Source organism: Salvia miltiorrhiza, chromosome 4, assembly GCF_028751815.1.
Source record: "Salvia miltiorrhiza cultivar Shanhuang (shh) chromosome 4, IMPLAD_Smil_shh, whole genome shotgun sequence".
Taxonomy (NCBI): domain Eukaryota; kingdom Viridiplantae; phylum Streptophyta; class Magnoliopsida; order Lamiales; family Lamiaceae; genus Salvia; species Salvia miltiorrhiza.
Window position 1 is genome coordinate 16,635,621 of NC_080390.1, and position 18,919 is coordinate 16,654,539.

The 18,919-nt window shown below is 42.6% G+C and overlaps 2 protein-coding genes across 2 annotated transcripts; both read left to right on the top strand.

The window, feature by feature from the left end:
• Positions 1–358: 358 nt before the first annotated feature.
• Positions 359–3,267, top strand: LOC131023075 (uncharacterized; the record flags this gene model as incomplete). The annotated part of the gene is made up of 3 exons (XM_057952618.1): positions 359–495; positions 558–996; positions 2,191–3,267. Coding segments are annotated over exons 1-3 (1,653 nt in total), but the record flags the coding sequence as incomplete, so codon positions are not given.
• Positions 3,268–10,175: 6,908 nt separating this feature from the next.
• LOC131023077 (uncharacterized) lies at positions 10,176–13,066 on the top strand (the record flags this gene model as incomplete). The annotated part of the gene is made up of 2 exons (XM_057952619.1): positions 10,176–10,814; positions 11,990–13,066. Coding segments are annotated over exons 1-2 (1,716 nt in total), but the record flags the coding sequence as incomplete, so codon positions are not given.
• Between the last annotated feature and the right edge of the window lie 5,853 nt (positions 13,067–18,919).

Consider the following 18,919-nt stretch of genomic DNA (forward strand, 5'->3'; position numbering starts at 1 on the left):
TCAGAGGTTTTGGGATTCCATCTTCTGTTCGTTTTTCAGTCTTCCGCTTGCGTATTCGATTTGATCGGCAAAGATCATATCATCTGGTATCAGTTTTCCAGGTTTCGTAAGGGTCGAAATTATCCAGTGTTTTGTTTTTCTGTTTGGGTCTTTACGTTCTTGAGAGAGTATGAGTGTCTGTTCTGCAAATCACAGCCATCCGGCAGTTTTTGATGGTTGCAATCGAGATACAAAGTGTCGTACATGTCAAGGTTTTGGATCCAATGAGAGCGAGCAATGGGAGAATCTCTTTCACACGAGAGTTCTTGTCCAAGACAAGTTGTGCAGTGTGATCATTGATAGCGAAAGTTGCACGAATATGGTGAGTCAGTTCATGGTGACGAGATTGGGGCTGCCCGAGTTGAATCACCCCAAACCATATCGTTTGCAATGGCTGAATGCGCCCGGCGTCATCGAGGTCACCAAGCAAGTGAAAGTGTCTTTTAGCTTGGGGAGGTATGAAGACGAGGTTTTGTGCGATGTTGTTCCCATGCAGGCGACCATATTTTGTTGGGTAGACCGTGGCAGTTTGATAGACAAGCTACTCAGGATGGAGTCACCAATAAGTACTCCTTCGCGTATAAGCAAAAGAAGTTGGCACTTGTTTCCCTTAGTCCTCAACAAATTTATGAGGATCACGTGAAACTGCAGCAACTGCACATGGAGGCGGATGAGGAGATGTCTAGGGAGCAGCCGGTAGAGAAAAAGGAGATGCAGGTTGAAGTGGAGATTGATAGAGAGGTTGTTACTCTCCAAGGTGAGGAGACCGATTCCGATAGGCCACAATTGGAGGAGACCGATGAAGCAAAGGCTTTGACGCAAGCTAAGGGCGTTGAAAAGGAGCAGCCCATAGATAAAAAGGAGATTGGGTTTATGCAGAAGTCATTTCTTGCAAGGGCTTGTGATTGGATGTGGGCCGTGAATGAGGAGAGGCTGATCATTGTGTTGCGGTTCAAGGTTCAAGAGAAGTCAGAGTTAGAGCCGAAGAAGAAGAATAATGCACAAGGGAGAAAAGCTATGGTCCAACAGTCAATTAATGCAAGGAACGAAAATTTGATTTTTGATCCCGGCATTTGGATTGACGACTTGGATTTGAGGACAAATCCCTTTCAAGAGGAGGGGAATGATGCATGCCATGGAGGCCCAAGTTACGTTGCATATGTGGGCTGATTTAATAGAGTCTTTTATTTTGTTTTATCTTATAATTTTCGTGGGTTATGTTAGGGTGGCTGAAATTAGGCCTTAGTTGAGTCAATTTTGAGTTTTATACCTTGTTTTGACTAAGGATATGTTTCCTTATTAGATTAGGAGTTATTTTCCATGTTTATTCTCCTAGTTTGGTTAGGTTTTCACATACCTTATTTGTAGTCTTTATGATGGACGAAAATTAGGGTGTCTTTTGCTTGTTAGTCAAGTTAGGTTTAGTCTTTACTTTGCCTATATATAAGGCTTTGTGTTGGACGAAATTTACAGCCTACTTTTATCAATAAACTTGTGAGTTTTATTTCTTTCTTGAGAATTCCGAATTCCTCTTGATTGTTCCAAGACGAATTCAATTATCGACGTAACGGCGAGTCAACCAACCCTCGTCGGGTGTCATTCAGCGTCCCCGAGTTGCTGCGTCAACTTCACGTTGGGGTATAGGGCATTCAGTCGCCTATATCATTCCGTGGGTTAGATTCAGAGGTTTTGGGATTCCATCTTCTGTTCGTTTTTCAGTCTTCCGCTTGCGTATTCGATTTGATCGGCAAAGATCATATCAAGTGCCAAGGCTTCGGGCATATTATGAGTGACTGCCCGAACAGGAGAATTATGATCATGAGAGATGACGGCGAAGTCGTGACAGATGGTGATGAGACCGATCCTGATATGCCGAAATTGGAGGATGGAGATGGTACCGATGATGAGGAGGAGTGTGAGGAGATTTTCGCGCCCAATGGACAGCTTTTTGTAGCTAGGAGAGCCTTGAGTGTCCAAACTCAACCCAATTAGCGAGAGCAGCGAGAGAACCTCTTTCACACGAGATGTCTTGTTCAAGACAAGGTATGTAGTGTGATCATTGATGGCGGGAGTTGCACGAATGTGGCTAGTAGAGCCATGGTTGAGAGATTGGGGCTGACCACGGAGAAGCATTCCAAGCCGTATCGTTTGCAGTGGCTGAATGAGACAGGCGTCATCAAAGTGACGAAGCAAGTGAAGGTTCCGTTTCGCATTGGGAAGTATGAGGATGAGGTTGTGTGTGATGTGATCCCTATGCAAGCGAGCCACATCCTGTTGGGGCGACCGTGGCAGTTTGATCGCCGTGTTATTCATGATGGCTTCACCAACAAATATTCATTTGAATACAAGCAGAAAAAGGTGTCGCTTGTTCCTCTTACTCCTAAACAAGTTTATGAGGATCAAGTGCAATTGCAAAAGGAGGCGGACAAGGTGAAGTCAAAGGAGCAGCCCGTGGAGAAGAAGGAGAATGGGTTGATTCATAAGTCCTTTCTTGCTCGGGCTAGTGATTTGAAGTGGTGTGTACAGGAGGAGAGGCCGATCATGCTGTTGCGATATCAGGAGAACTTGGTTATTACTAACGATCTCTCTTCTCTACCCCCTTCTATTCGTTCTGTTTTGCAGGAGTTTGATGATGTTTTTCCCGACGATACACCTGCCGGTTTACCACCAATTCGAGGGATTGAGCATCAGATTGACTTTGTGCCCAGCGCTACACTGCCGAACCGACCAGCTTACCGAACCAATCCGGAGGAGACAAAGGAGTTGGAGAGGCAAATTGGCGAGTTATTGGCCAAAGGGCATGTGAGGGAGAGTTTGAGTCCTTGTGCGGTACCCGTTCTACTTGTACCAAAGAAGGACTCGTCTTTGAGGATGTGCTGTGATTGCCGAGCCATCAATAACATCACGGTAAAGTATCGCCATCCTATCCCTCGTTTAGATGATATGCTAGATGAGTTGCATGGTTCTTGTGTCTTTTCTAAGATCGATTTGCGTAGTGGATACCATCAGATTAGGATTAAGGAAGGTGATGAATGGAAAACTGCTTTTAAGACAAAACTTGGTTTGTATGAGTGGTTAGTTATGCCTTTTGGTTTGACTAATGCGCCTAGTACGTTCATGCGTCTTATGAATCATGTTTTGCGTGCTTTCATTGGCAGATTTGTTGTTGTCTACTTTGATGATATCCTCATTTATAGCCAGAATCATGATGAGCATGTTGAACATTTGAGGTCTGTTATGGATGTGCTTCGCAAGGAAAAGTTGTTTGCTAACCTTAAGAAGTGCATTTTCGGTACGGACAAGCTTGTGTTTCTTGGTTTTGTTGTTAGTGCGCAGGGTGTACAGGTTGATGACGAGAAGATACGAGCTATCCAAGAATGGCCAACGCCGACGAACGTTGCAGCAGTTCGAAGCTTTCATGGACTTGCTAGTTTCTACAGGCGATTCGTGCCTCATTTTAGCAGTGTTGCAGCACCATTGACGGAAGTCATCAAGAAGAATGTGGAGTTTAAGTGGGGCAAGGCGCAAGAGGAGGTATTTCAACAGTTGAAATACAAATTGACCCACGCCCCGGTATTATCTCTTCCTAATTTCTCCAAATCTTTTGAGATTGAATGTGATGCTTCTGGTGTTGGCATTGGTGCAGTGTTGATGCAAGAGAGACGACCCATTGCGTACTTCAGCGAGAAGCTAAACGGGGCGACGTTGAGTTATCCCACGTATGATAAGGAGCTGTACGCATTGGTGAGAGCTTTGCAAACGTGGCAGCACTACTTGTGGCCCAATGAGTTCGTCATTCATTCACACGGATCACGAGTCGTTGAAACACTTGAAGGGGCAGCACAAGTTGAACAAGCGGCATGCGAGGTGGATGGAATTCATTGAGATGTTTCCCTACGTCATCAAATACAAGCAAGGTAAAGAGAATGTGGTGGCTGACGCACTTTCTCGGAGGTATGCCATTATCTCTACCTTAGATGCTAAGTTGCTTGGTTTTGAGTGTATCAAGAGTTTGTATGAGCATGATGCTGATTTTGGTGAGATTTATCTAGCATGTGCGAGAGCTGCGAGTGGAGAGTATTTTAGGCATGATGACTATCTTTTTAGGAAGAATAAGTTATGTGTTCCTAAATGTTCTTTACGTGAGTTGTTATTGCTTGAGTCTCATGGTGGGGGTTTGATGGGACATTTTGGCATTGCTAAGACTTTAGCTGTTCTGCATGAGCACTTCTTTTGGCCTCATATGAAACGTGATGTTGAGAGAATTTGTGGTCGATGTGTTACATGTAAACAAGCTAAGTCTAGAGTGAGTTCCCATGGATTGTATACACCATTGCCTATTCCTACAGCACCTTGGATTGATATTTCTATGGATTTTGTGTTAGGTTTGCCTAGGACTAAGCGTGGTCGAGATTCCATCTTTGTGGTTGTTGATCGATTTTCTAAGATGGCACATTTCATTCCATGTCATAAATCTGATGATGCATCTCATGTAGCTGATCTATTCTTTAGAGAGATTGTTAGATTGCATGGCATGCCTAGGACTATTGTTTCTGATAGGGATTCGAAGTTCTTGAGCTACTTTTGGAAGACTTTGTGGTGTAAGTTGGGTACTAAACTTTTGTTTTCTACTACTTGTCATCCACAAACTGATGGTCAAACAGAGGTAGTGAATCGGACTTTGTCTACTTTGCTTAGAGCTATTATCAAGAAGAACATTAAGTCTTGGGAAGATTGTTTGCCTCATGTTGAGTTTGCTTATAATCGTTCTGTTCATTCTGCTACTCAATTTTCACCATTTGAGATTGTGTATGGATTTAATCCTTTGACTCCATTGGATTTATCTCCCTTACCTGAGCATGAGTATACTAACCTTGATGGCAAGAAAAAGGCTGATTTTGTGAAGCAGATTCATGAGAAGGCAAGGCTGAATATTGAGAGGCGCACGAAGCAGTATGCCGAGCAAGCCAACAAAGGAAGTCGCAAAGTAGTGTTTGAGCCCGGTGATTGGGTATGGCTGCACATGCGCAAGGAAAGGTTTCCATTGCAGCGGAGATCCAAGTTACTTCCTAGAGGCGACGGGCCATTTCAAGTGTTGGAGCGCATCAATGACAATGCCTACAAGTTGGACTTACCAGGTGAGTATAATGTGAGTGCTTCTTTTAATGTGACTGATTTGAGTCCTTTTGATGTAGGTGATGCTTTGGATTTGAGGACAAATCCTCTTCAAGAGGAGGGGAATGATGCAGCCCAAGGTTCGTTGGTGCAAGACCCGGTGCATGTTCCTGTTGGTCCAGGTTACAAGAGCTCGAGCCAAGAAGTTCAAGGAGCGCTTGATGATCTTAGTTGAAGAAGTTTGGAAGCAAGAGTTGATCAAGAAGCCAATTGGAGATTGTGGAGTTGGCGAATTGAGCCCGTGTTTGATTAATCTTATTACGTGCGAGTGGGCCGAAGTGTGAAAGACTTCAATTTTTATTTACTTAGCTTTATTTCGCAGCCCATTAGTTAGGGCCTTGTTAATTTTCGGATTTTTAAAGTAAGGGCCTTGTTTGGCCTATTAGGGCTTGTTTTTAAGTTGTTTCCTTATTAGACTAGGTTTAGTTGTGCCTATCTACTATGTGTTGGACGAATTTTCAGCCTACCTTTAATCAAATTGTGAGTTTTTATTCTCTCTTGAGAGTTTCGAATTCTTCTTGATTTTTCCAAGACGAATTCAATTTATCGACGTAACGGCGAGATCAACCAACCCTCGTCGGGTGTCATTCAGCGTCCCCGAGTTGCTGCGTCAACTGCACGTTGGGGTTTAGGGATCCGTTCGCCTAAATCATTCCGTGGGTTAGATTCAGAGGTTTTGGGATTTCCATCCTTTCCGTTCCAGTTCAGTCTTCCGCGTGCGTTGTGTTCGATCGATCGGCAAGGATCGTATCACGACCAGCTTACCGAACCAATTCGGAAGAGACAAAGGAGTTGGAGAGGCAAATTGGCGAGTTATTGGCCAAAGGGCACGTGAGGGAGAGTTTGAGTCCTTGTGCGGTACCTGTTCTACTCGTACCCAAGAAGGATTCGACCTTGAGGATGTGTTGTGATTGCCGAACCATTAATAACATCACAATAAAGTTTTGCCATCCTATTCCTCGATTAGATGATATGCTGGATGAGTTGCATGGTTCTTGCGTGTTTTCCAAGATTGATTTGCGTAGTGGATACCATCAAATTAGGATTAAAGAAGGAAATGAATGGAAAACTGTCTTTAAAACAAAACTTGGTTTGTATGAGTGGTTAGTTATGCCTTTTGGATTGACTAATGCACTTAGTACGTTCATGCGTCTTATGAATCATGTTTTGCGTTCTTTTATTGGCAGATGTGTTGTTGTCTATTTTGATGATATCCTAGTATATAGCAAAAGTCATGTTGAACATGTTGAGCATTTGAGGTCTGTTATGGATGTGCCTAGGAAAGAAAAGTTGTTTGCTAACCTTAAGAAGTGCACATTTTGTACGGACAAACTTGTGTTTCTTGGTTTTGTTGTTAGTGCACAGGGAGTACAGGTTGATGAGGAGAAGATACGAGCTATCCAATAGTGGCCGACTCCCAAGAGCATTGGAGAAGTTAGAAGTTTTCATGGACTTGCTAGCTTTTATCGGTGATTCGTGCCTCATTTTAGCAGTGTTGCAGCACCGTTAACCGAAGTCATCAAGAAGAATATAGAGTTCAAGTGGGAAAAGGCGCAAAGGAGGTGTTTGCGTTGTTGAAGTACAAATTGACCCACGCCCCGGTATTATCTCTTCCTAACTTTTCTAAATCTTTTGAGATTGAATGTGATGCTTCTGGTGTTGGTGTTGGTGCAGTTTTGATACGATCCTGGCCGATCAATTCGAATACGCAAGCGGAAGACTGAAAAACGAACAGAAGATGGAATTAAAGATAGATAAAATATGGAATCCCAAAACCTCTGAATCTAACCCACGGAATGATTTAGGCGAACGAATCCCTAAACCCCAACGTGAAGTTGACGCAGCAACTCGGGGACGATGAATGACACGCGATGAGGGATGGTTGACTCGCCGTTACGCCGGATAAATGAACTCTCTTGGAATATACAAGAGAAAATTCGAAACTCTCAAGGAGAAGTGATAACTCACGAAATTTGATATAAAATTGGTTGATCATTCATTCATAACAAGAGGCCTATATATAGGCAACAATAAAGAGACCTAGTCTAATAAGGAAACAACTAAACCTAATCTAAACCCTAATTTTCGTCCATCATAAAGACTACAAATAAGGTATGGGAAAACCTAACCAAACTAGGAGAATAAACATGGAAAATAACTCCTAATCTAATAAGGCAAACATATCCTTAGTCAAAACAAGGTATACAACTCAAAATTGACTCAACTAAGGCCTAATTTCAGCCACCCTAACATAACCCACGAAAATTATAAGATAAAACAAAATAAAAGACTCTATTAAATCAGCCCACATATGCAACGTAACTTGGGCCTCCATGGCATGCATCATACCCCTCCTCTTGAAAGGGATTTGTCCTCAAATCCAAGTCGTCAATCCAAATGCCGGGATCAAAAATCAAATTTTCGTTCCTTACATTAATTGACTGTTGGACCATAGCTTTTCTCCCTTGTGCATTATTCTTCTTCTTCGGCTCTAACTCTGACTTCTCTTGAACCTTGAACCGCAACACAATGATCAGCCTCTCCTCCTTCACGGCCCACATCCAATCACAAGCCCTTGCAAGAAATGACTTCTGCATAAACCCAATCTCCTTTTTATCTATGGGCTGCTCCTTTTCAACGCCCTTAGCTTGCGCCAAAGCCTTTGCTTCCAAAGTAGTTGGAGTAGATTCCTCAAGCACTTCGTCACTTGAATCCTTCAATTTTAGCAACTTAGGAGTAGACTCATCATCTTTGACATCAACCTCTCTATCAACTTCCACCAACTCCTTTGGATTCAAACATGCCTCTTCATTGATATACGCCACGACTTCCACTTCAACATTCATCTTCTTTGGATTCAAACGGTGGCTTGTCGGGTTGAGAGTGACGGTGTCTTCTAGTTGTTGCATTGGCAATGACTGATTCTCTTCATAGATCCAATTATCCCACTCCCCTCCAAGATACGATTTATGATCGTGTTTCTTTTGGATTGATGGAATATTTTTCAACTTGATATTCTCAAGATCCCTTGCTTCATCTCGCCTTTTCTTGCAGCTATAAAATTGTCGAGAAGCATTCTCGAACTCTTCCTCGTAAGATTTTTCTTCTTTCATAAGACCCTTTCGAGGACGCCTAATTGACTGAAGAAAATTCTGATCCGGTCTCCGTTGAGATTGCTCAATTAAATCTAACCTCTCATGAATAGGCTTAAACGCATTCTCTATGATTTTCTTCAGCTCTTCCACCATATATGTAGGTAAATCGACTCCAGTCATACTCCTGAAGAATTCCTAGGAATTTATCAATTCGTCACTGAACAGGTCAGCCAACTTCAACCCTTCGTTTTAAGCATCAAACGTCCTCCAATCGTATTTTTCCCAGAAATACGACTTCTTCGTCTTCGAGAGAGCTTTCTGTGTCCACTTGTTTTGCCTTAATCCGAGGTCTGTACAGAAAGTTATGGCCGTTTTTCGGAGACTGCCAGAACTTGATTTCCTGCGAAAATCTGGATACGAAACGCCGCTCTGATACCAAATGATACGATCCTGGCCGATCAATTCGAATACGCAAGCGGAAGACTGAAAAACGAACAGAAGATGGAATTAAAGATAGATAAAATATGGAATCCCAAAACCTCTGAATCTAACCCACGGAATGATTTAGGCGAACGAATCCCTAAACCCCAACGTGAAGTTGACGCAGCAACTCGGGGACGATGAATGACACGCGACGAGGGATGGTTGACTCGCCGTTACGCCGGATAAATGAACTCTCTTGGAATATACAAGAGAAAATTCGAAACTCTCAAGGAGAAGTGATAACTCACGAAATTTGATATAAAATTGGTTGATCATTCATTCATAACAAGAGGCCTATATATAGGCAACAATAAAGAGACCTAGTCTAATAAGGAAACAACTAAACCTAATCTAAACCCTAATTTTCGTCCATCATAAAGACTACAAATAAGGTATGGGAAAACCTAACCAAACTAGGAGAATAAACATGGAAAATAACTCCTAACCTAATAAGGGAAACATATCCTTAGTCAAAATGATGCATGCCATGGAGGCCCAAGTTACGTTGCATATGTGGGCTGATTTAATAGAGTCTTTTATTTTGTTTTATCTTATAATTTTCGTGGGTTATGTTAGGGTGGCTGAAATTAGGCCTTAGTTGAGTCAATTTTGAGTTTTATACCTTGTTTTGACTAAGGATATGTTTCCTTATTAGATTAGGAGTTATTTTCCATGTTTATTCTCCTAGTTTGGTTAGGTTTTCACATACCTTATTTGTAGTCTTTATGATGGACGAAAATTAGGGTGTCTTTTGCTTGTTAGTCAAGTTAGGTTTAGTCTTTACTTTGCCTATATATAAGGCTTTGTGTTGGACGAAATTTACAGCCTACTTTTATCAATAAACTTGTGAGTTTTATTTCTTTCTTGAGAATTCCGAATTCCTCTTGATTGTTCCAAGACGAATTCAATTATCGACGTAACGGCGAGTCAACCAACCCTCGTCGGGTGTCATTCAGCGTCCCCGAGTTGCTGCGTCAACTTCACGTTGGGGTATAGGGCATTCCTATATCATTCCGTGGGTTAGATTCAGAGGTTTTGGGATTCCATCTTCTGTTCGTTTTCAGTCTTCCGCTTGCGTATTCGATTTGATCGGCAAAGATCATATCATCTGGTATCAGTTTTCCAGGTTTCGTAAGGGTCGAAATTATCCATTGTTTTGTTTTTCTGTTTGGGTCTTTACGTTCTTGAGAGAGTATGAGTGTCAGTTCTACAAATCACAACCATCCGGCAGTTTTTGATGGTTGCAATCGAGATACAAAGTGTCGTACATGTCAAGGTTTTGGATCCAATGAGAGCGAGCAATGGGAGAATCTCTTTCACACGAGAGTTCTTGTCCAAGACAAGTTGTGCAGTGTGATCATTGATAGCGAAAGTTGCACGAATATGGTGAGTCAGTTCATGGTGACGAGATTGGGGCTGCCCGAGTTGAATCACCCCAAACCATATCGTTTGCAATGGCTGAATGCGCCCGGCGTCGTCGAGGTCACCAAGCAAGTGAAAGTGTCTTTTAGCTTGGGGAGGTATGAAGACGAGGTTTTGTGCGATGTTGTTCCCATGCAGGCGACCCATATTTTGTTGGGTAGACCGTGGCAGTTTGATAGACAAGCTACTCAGGATGGAGTCACCAATAAGTACTCCTTCGCGTATAAGCAAAAGAAGTTGGCACTTGTTTCCCTTAGTCCTCAACAAATTTATGAGGATCACGTGAAACTGCAGCAACTGCACATGGAGGCGGATGAGGAGATGTCTAGGGAGCAGCCGGTAGAGAAAAAGGAGATGCAGGTTGAAGTGGAGATTGATAGAGAGGTTGTTACTCTCCAAGGTGAGGAGACCGATTCCGATAGGCCACAATTGGAGGAGACCGATGAAGCAAAGGCTTTGACGCAAGCTAAGGGCGTTGAAAAGGAGCAGCCCATAGATAAAAAGGAGATTGGGTTTATGCAGAAGTCATTTCTTGCAAGGGCTTGTGATTGGATGTGGGCCGTGAATGAGGAGAGGCTGATCATTGTGTTGCGGTTCAAGGTTCAAGAGAAGTCAGAGTTAGAGCCGAAGAAGAAGAATAATGCACAAGGGAGAAAAGCTATGGTCCAACAGTCAATTAATGCAAGGAACGAAAATTTGATTTTTGATCCCGGCATCTGGATTGACGACTTGGATTTGAGGAGGGGAATGATACATGCCATGGAGGCCCAAGTTACGTTGCATATGTGGGCTGATTTAATAGAGTCTTTTATTTTGTTTTATCTTATAATTTTCGTGGGTTATGTTAGGGTGGCTGAAATTAGGCCTTAGTTGAGTCAATTTTGAGTTTTATACCTTGTTTTGACTAAGGATATGTTTCCTTATTAGATTAGGAGTTATTTTCCATGTTTATTCTCCTAGTTTGGTTAGGTTTTCACATACCTTATTTGTAGTCTTTATGATGGACGAAAATTAGGGTGTCTTTTGCTTGTTAGTCAAGTTAGGTTTAGTCTTTACTTTGCCTATATATAAGGCTTTGTGTTGGACGAAATTTACAGCCTACTTTTATCAATAAACTTGTGAGTTTTATTTCTTTCTTGAGAATTCCGAATTCCTCTTGATTGTTCCAAGACGAATTCAATTATCGACGTAACGGCGAGTCAACCAACCCTCGTCGGGTGTCATTCAACGTCCCCGAGTTGCTGCGTCAACTTCACGTTGGGGTATAGGGCATTCAGTCGCCTATATCATTCCGTGGGTTAGATTCAGAGGTTTTGGGATTCCATCTTCTGTTCGTTTTTCAGTCTTCCGCTTGCGTATTCGATTTGATCGGCAAAGATCATATCAAGTGCCAAGGCTTCGGGCATATTATGAGTGACTGCCCGAACAGGAGAATTATGATCATGAGAGATGACGGCGAAGTCGTGACAGATGGTGATGAGACCGATCCTGATATGCCGAAATTGGAGGATGGAGATGGTACCGATGATGAGGAGGAGTGTGAGGAGATTTTCGCGCCCAATGGACAGCTTTTTGTAGCTAGGAGAGCCTTGAGTGTCCAAACTCAACCCAATGAGCGAGAGCAGCGAGAGAACCTCTTTCACACGAGATGTCTTGTTCAAGACAAGGTATGTAGTGTGATCATTGATGGCGGGAGTTGCACGAATGTGGCTAGTAGAGCCATGGTTGAGAGATTGGGGCTGACCACGGAGAAGCATTCCAAGCCGTATCGTTTGCAGTGGCTGAATGAGACAGGCGTCATCAAAGTGACGAAGCAAGTGAAGGTTCCGTTTCGCATTGGGAAGTATGAGGATGAGGTTGTGTGTGATGTGATCCCTATGCAAGCGAGCCACATCCTGTTGGGGCGACCGTGGCAGTTTGATCGCCGTGTTATTCATGATGGCTTCACCAACAAATATTCATTTGAATACAAGCAGAAAAAGGTGTCGCTTGTTCCTCTTACTCCTAAACAAGTTTATGAGGATCAAGTGCAATTGCAAAAGGAGGCGGACAAGGTGAAGTCAAAGGAGCAGCCCGTGGAGAAGAAGGAGAATGGGTTGATTCATAAGTCATTTCTTGCTCGGGCTAGTGATTTGAAGTGGTGTGTACAGGAGGAGAGGCCGATCATGCTGTTGCGATATCAGGAGAACTTGGTTATTACTAACGATCTCTCTTCTCTACCCCCTTCTATTCGTTCTGTTTTGCAGGAGTTTGATGATGTTTTTCCCGACGATACACCTGCCGGTTTACCACCAATTCGAGGGATTGAGCATCAGATTGACTTTGTGCCCAGCGCTACACTGCCGAACCGACCAGCTTACCGAACCAATCCGGAGGAGACAAAGGAGTTGGAGAGGCAAATTGGCGAGTTATTGGCCAAAGGGCATGTGAGGGAGAGTTTGAGTCCTTGTGCGGTACCCGTTCTACTTGTACCAAAGAAGGACTCGTCTTTGAGGATGTGCTGTGATTGCCGAGCCATCAATAACATCACGGTAAAGTATCGCCATCCTATCCCTCGTTTAGATGATATGCTAGATGAGTTGCATGGTTCTTGTGTCTTTTCTAAGATCGATTTGCGTAGTGGATACCATCAGATTAGGATTAAGGAAGGTGATGAATGGAAAACTGCTTTTAAGACAAAACTTGGTTTGTATGAGTGGTTAGTTATGCCTTTTGGTTTGACTAATGCGCCTAGTACGTTCATGCGTCTTATGAATCATGTTTTGCGTGCTTTCATTGGCAGATTTGTTGTTGTCTACTTTGATGATATCCTCATTTATAGCCAGAATCATGATGAGCATGTTGAACATTTGAGGTCTGTTATGGATGTGCTTCGCAAGGAAAAGTTGTTTGCTAACCTTAAGAAGTGCATTTTCGGTACGGACAAGCTTGTGTTTCTTGGTTTTGTTGTTAGTGCGCAGGGTGTACAGGTTGATGACGAGAAGATACGAGCTATCCAAGAATGGCCAACGCCGACGAACGTTGCAGCAGTTCGAAGCTTTCATGGACTTGCTAGTTTCTACAGGCGATTCGTGCCTCATTTTAGCAGTGTTGCAGCACCATTGACGGAAGTCATCAAGAAGAATGTGGAGTTTAAGTGGGGCAAGGCGCAAGAGGAGGTATTTCAACAGTTGAAATACAAATTGACCCACGCCCCGGTATTATCTCTTCCTAATTTCTCCAAATCTTTTGAGATTGAATGTGATGCTTCTGGTGTTGGCATTGGTGCAGTGTTGATGCAAGAGAGACGACCCATTGCGTACTTCAGCGAGAAGCTAAACGGGGCGACGTTGAGTTATCCCACGTATGATAAGGAGCTGTACGCATTGGTGAGAGCTTTGCAAACGTGGCAGCACTACTTGTGGCCCAATGAGTTCGTCATTCATTCACACGGATCACGAGTCGTTGAAACACTTGAAGGGGCAGCACAAGTTGAACAAGCGGCATGCGAGGTGGATGGAATTCATTGAGATGTTTCCCTACGTCATCAAATACAAGCAAGGTAAAGAGAATGTGGTGGCTGACGCACTTTCTCGGAGGTATGCCTTGATCTCTACCTTAGATGCTAAGTTGCTTGGTTTTGAGTGTATCAAGAGTTTGTATGAGCATGATGCTAATTTTGGTGAGATTTATCTAGCATGTGCGAGAGCTGCGAGTGGAGAGTATTTTAGGCATGATGACTATCTTTTTAGGAAGAATAAGTTATGTGTTCCTAAATGTTCTTTACGTGAGTTGTTATTGCTTGAGTCTCATGGTGGGGGTTTGATGGGACATTTTGGCATTGCTAAGACTTTAGCTGTTCTGCATGAGCACTTCTTTTGGCCTTATATGAAACGTGATGTTGAGAGAATTTGTGGTCGATGTGTTACATGTAAACAAGCTAAGTCTAGAGTGAGTTCCCATGGATTGTATACACCATTGCCTATTCCTACAGCACCTTGGATTGATATTTCTATGGATTTTGTGTTAGGTTTGCCTAGGACTAAGCGTGGTCGAGATTCCATCTTTGTGGTTGTTGATCGATTTTCTAAGATGGCACATTTCATTCCATGTCATAAATCTGATGATGCATCTCATGTAGCTGATCTATTCTTTAGAGAGATTGTTAGATTGCATGGCATGCCTAGGACTATTGTTTCTGATAGGGATTCGAAGTTCTTGAGCTACTTTTGGAAGACTTTGTGGTGTAAGTTGGGTACTAAACTTTTGTTTTCTACTACTTGTCATCCACAAACTGATGGTCAAACAGAGGTAGTGAATCGGACTTTGTCTACTTTGCTTAGAGCTATTATCAAGAAGAACATTAAGTCTTGGGAAGATTGTTTGCCTCATGTTGAGTTTGCTTATAATCGTTCTGTTCATTCTGCTACTCAATTTTCACCATTTGAGATTGTGTATGGATTTAATCCTTTGACTCCATTGGATTTATCTCCCTTACCTGAGCATGAGTATACTAACCTTGATGGCAAGAAAAAGGCTGATTTTGTGAAGCAGATTCATGAGAAGGCAAGGCTGAATATTGAGAGGCGCACGAAGCAGTATGCCGAGCAAGCCAACAAAGGAAGTCGCAAAGTAGTGTTTGAGCCCGGTGATTGGGTATGGCTGCACATGCGCAAGGAAAGGTTTCCATTGCAGCGGAGATCCAAGTTACTTCCTAGAGGCGACGGGCCATTTCAAGTGTTGGAGCGCATCAATGACAATGCCTACAAGTTGGACTTACCAGGTGAGTATAATGTGAGTGCTTCTTTTAATGTGACTGATTTGAGTCCTTTTGATGTAGGTGATGCTTTGGATTTGAGGACAAATCCTCTTCAAGAGGAGGGGAATGATGCAGCCCAAGGTTCGTTGGTGCAAGACCCGGTGCATGTTCCTGTTGGTCCAGTTACAAGAGCTCGAGCCAAGAAGTTCAAGGAGCGCTTGATGATCTTAGTTGAAGAAGTTTGGAAGCAAGAGTTGATCAAGAAGCCAATTGGAGATTGTGGAGTTGGCGAATTGAGCCCGTGTTTGATTAATCTTATTACGTGCGAGTGGGCCGAAGTGTGAAAGACTTCAATTTTTATTTACTTAGCTTTATTTCGCAGCCCATTAGTTAGGGCCTTGTTAATTTTCGGATTTTTAAAGTAAGGGCCTTGTTTGGCCTATTAGGGCTTGTTTTTAAGTTGTTTCCTTATTAGACTAGGTTTAGTTGTGCCTATCTACTATGTGTTGGACGAATTTTCAGCCTACCTTTAATCAAATTGTGAGTTTTTATTCTCTCTTGAGAGTTTCGAATTCTTCTTGATTTTTCCAAGACGAATTCAATTTATCGACGTAACGGCGAGATCAACCAACCCTCGTCGGGTGTCATTCAGCGTCCCCGAGTTGCTGCGTCAACTGCACGTTGGGGTTTAGGGATCCGTTCGCCTAAATCATTCCGTGGGTTAGATTCAGAGGTTTTGGGATTTCCATCCTTTCCGTTCCAGTTCAGTCTTCCGCGTGCGTTGTGTTCGATCGATCGGCAAGGATCGTATCACGACCAGCTTACCGAACCAATTCGGAAGAGACAAAGGAGTTGGAGAGGCAAATTGGCGAGTTATTGGCCAAAGGGCACGTGAGGGAGAGTTTGAGTCCTTGTGCGGTACCTGTTCTACTCGTACCCAAGAAGGATTCGACCTTGAGTTGCCGAACCATTAATAACATCACAATAAAGTTTTGCCATCCTATTCCTCGATTAGATGATATGCTGGATGAGTTGCATGGTTCTTGCGTGTTTTCCAAGATTGATTTGCGTAGTGGATACCATCAAATTAGGATTAAAGAAGGAAATGAATGGAAAACTGTCTTTAAAACAAAACTTGGTTTGTATGAGTGGTTAGTTATGCCTTTTGGATTGACTAATGCACTTAGTACGTTCATGCGTCTTATGAATCATGTTTTGCGTTCTTTTATTGGCAGATGTGTTGTTGTCTATTTTGATGATATCCTAGTATATAGCAAAAGTCATGTTGAACATGTTGAGCATTTGAGGTCTGTTATGGATGTGCCTAGGAAAGAAAAGTTGTTTGCTAACCTTAAGAAGTGCACATTTTGTACGGACAAACTTGTGTTTCTTGGTTTTGTTGTTAGTGCACAGGGAGTACAGGTTGATGAGGAGAAGATACGAGCTATCCAATAGTGGCCGACTCCCAAGAGCATTGGAGAAGTTAGAAGTTTTCATGGACTTGCTAGCTTTTATCGGTGATTCGTGCCTCATTTTAGCAGTGTTGCAGCACCGTTAACCGAAGTCATCAAGAAGAATATAGAGTTCAAGTGGGAAAAGGCGCAAAGGAGGTGTTTGCGTTGTTGAAGTACAAATTGACCCACGCCCCGGTATTATCTCTTCCTAACTTTTCTAAATCTTTTGAGATTGAATGTGATGCTTCTGGTGTTGGTGTTGGTGCAGTTTTGATACGATCCTGGCCGATCAATTCGAATACGCAAGCGGAAGACTGAAAAACGAACAGAAGATGGAATTAAAGATAGATAAAATATGGAATCCCAAAACCTCTGAATCTAACCCACGGAATGATTTAGGCGAACGAATCCCTAAACCCCAACGTGAAGTTGACGCAGCAACTCGGGGACGATGAATGACACGCGATGAGGGATGGTTGACTCGCCGTTACGCCGGATAAATGAACTCTCTTGGAATATACAAGAGAAAATTCGAAACTCTCAAGGAGAAGTGATAACTCACGAAATTTGATATAAAATTGGTTGATCATTCATTCATAACAAGAGGCCTATATATAGGCAACAATAAAGAGACCTAGTCTAATAAGGAAACAACTAAACCTAATCTAAACCCTAATTTTCGTCCATCATAAAGACTACAAATAAGGTATGGGAAAACCTAACCAAACTAGGAGAATAAACATGGAAAATAACTCCTAATCTAATAAGGCAAACATATCCTTAGTCAAAACAAGGTATACAACTCAAAATTGACTCAACTAAGGCCTAATTTCAGCCACCCTAACATAACCCACGAAAATTATAAGATAAAACAAAATAAAAGACTCTATTAAATCAGCCCACATATGCAACGTAACTTGGGCCTCCATGGCATGCATCATACCCCTCCTCTTGAAAGGGATTTGTCCTCAAATCCAAGTCGTCAATCCAAATGCCGGGATCAAAAATCAAATTTTCGTTCCTTACATTAATTGACTGTTGGACCATAGCTTTTCTCCCTTGTGCATTATTCTTCTTCTTCGGCTCTAACTCTGACTTCTCTTGAACCTTGAACCGCAACACAATGATCAGCCTCTCCTCCTTCACGGCCCACATCCAATCACAAGCCCTTGCAAGAAATGACTTCTGCATAAACCCAATCTCCTTTTTATCTATGGGCTGCTCCTTTTCAACGCCCTTAGCTTGCGCCAAAGCCTTTGCTTCCAAAGTAGTTGGAGTAGATTCCTCAAGCACTTCGTCACTTGAATCCTTCAATTTTAGCAACTTAGGAGTAGACTCATCATCTTTGACATCAACCTCTCTATCAACTTCCACCAACTCCTTTGGATTCAAACATGCCTCTTCATTGATATACGCCACGACTTCCACTTCAACATTCATCTTCTTTGGATTCAAACGGTGGCTTGTCGGGTTGAGAGTGACGGTGTCTTCTAGTTGTTGCATTGGCAATGACTGATTCTCTTCATAGATCCAATTATCCCACTCCCCTCCAAGATACGATTTATGATCGTGTTTCTTTTGGATTGATGGAATATTTTTCAACTTGATATTCTCAAGATCCCTTGCTTCATCTCGCCTTTTCTTGCAGCTATAAAATTGTCGAGAAGCATTCTCGAACTCTTCCTCGTAAGATTTTTCTTCTTTCATAAGACCCTTTCGAGGACGCCTAATTGACTGAAGAAAATTCTGATCCGGTCTCCGTTGAGATTGCTCAATTAAATCTAACCTCTCATGAATAGGCTTAAACGCATTCTCTATGATTTTCTTCAGCTCTTCCACCATATATGTAGGTAAATCGACTCCAGTCATACTCCTGAAGAATTCCTAGGAATTTATCAATTCGTCACTGAACAGGTCAGCCAACTTCAACCCTTCGTTTTAAGCATCAAACGTCCTCCAATCGTATTTTTCCCAGAAATACGACTTCTTCGTCTTCGAGAGAGCTTTCTGTGTCCACTTGTTTTGCCTTAATCCGAGGTCTGTACAGAAAGTTATGGCCGTTTTTCGGAGACTGCCAGAACTTGATTTCCTGCGAAAATCTGGATACGAAACGCCGCTCTGATACCAAATGATACGATCCTGGCCGATCAATTCGAATACGCAAGCGGAAGACTGAAAAACGAACAGAAGATGGAATTAAAGATAGATAAAATATGGAATCCCAAAACCTCTGAATCTAACCCACGGAATGATTTAGGCGAACGAATCCCTAAACCCCAACGTGAAGTTGACGCAGCAACTCGGGGACGATGAATGACACGCGACGAGGGATGGTTGACTCGCCGTTACGCCGGATAAATGAACTCTCTTGGAATATACAAGAGAAAATTCGAAACTCTCAAGGAGAAGTGATAACTCACGAAATTTGATATAAAATTGGTTGATCATTCATTCATAACAAGAGGCCTATATATAGGCAACAATAAAGAGACCTAGTCTAATAAGGAAACAAC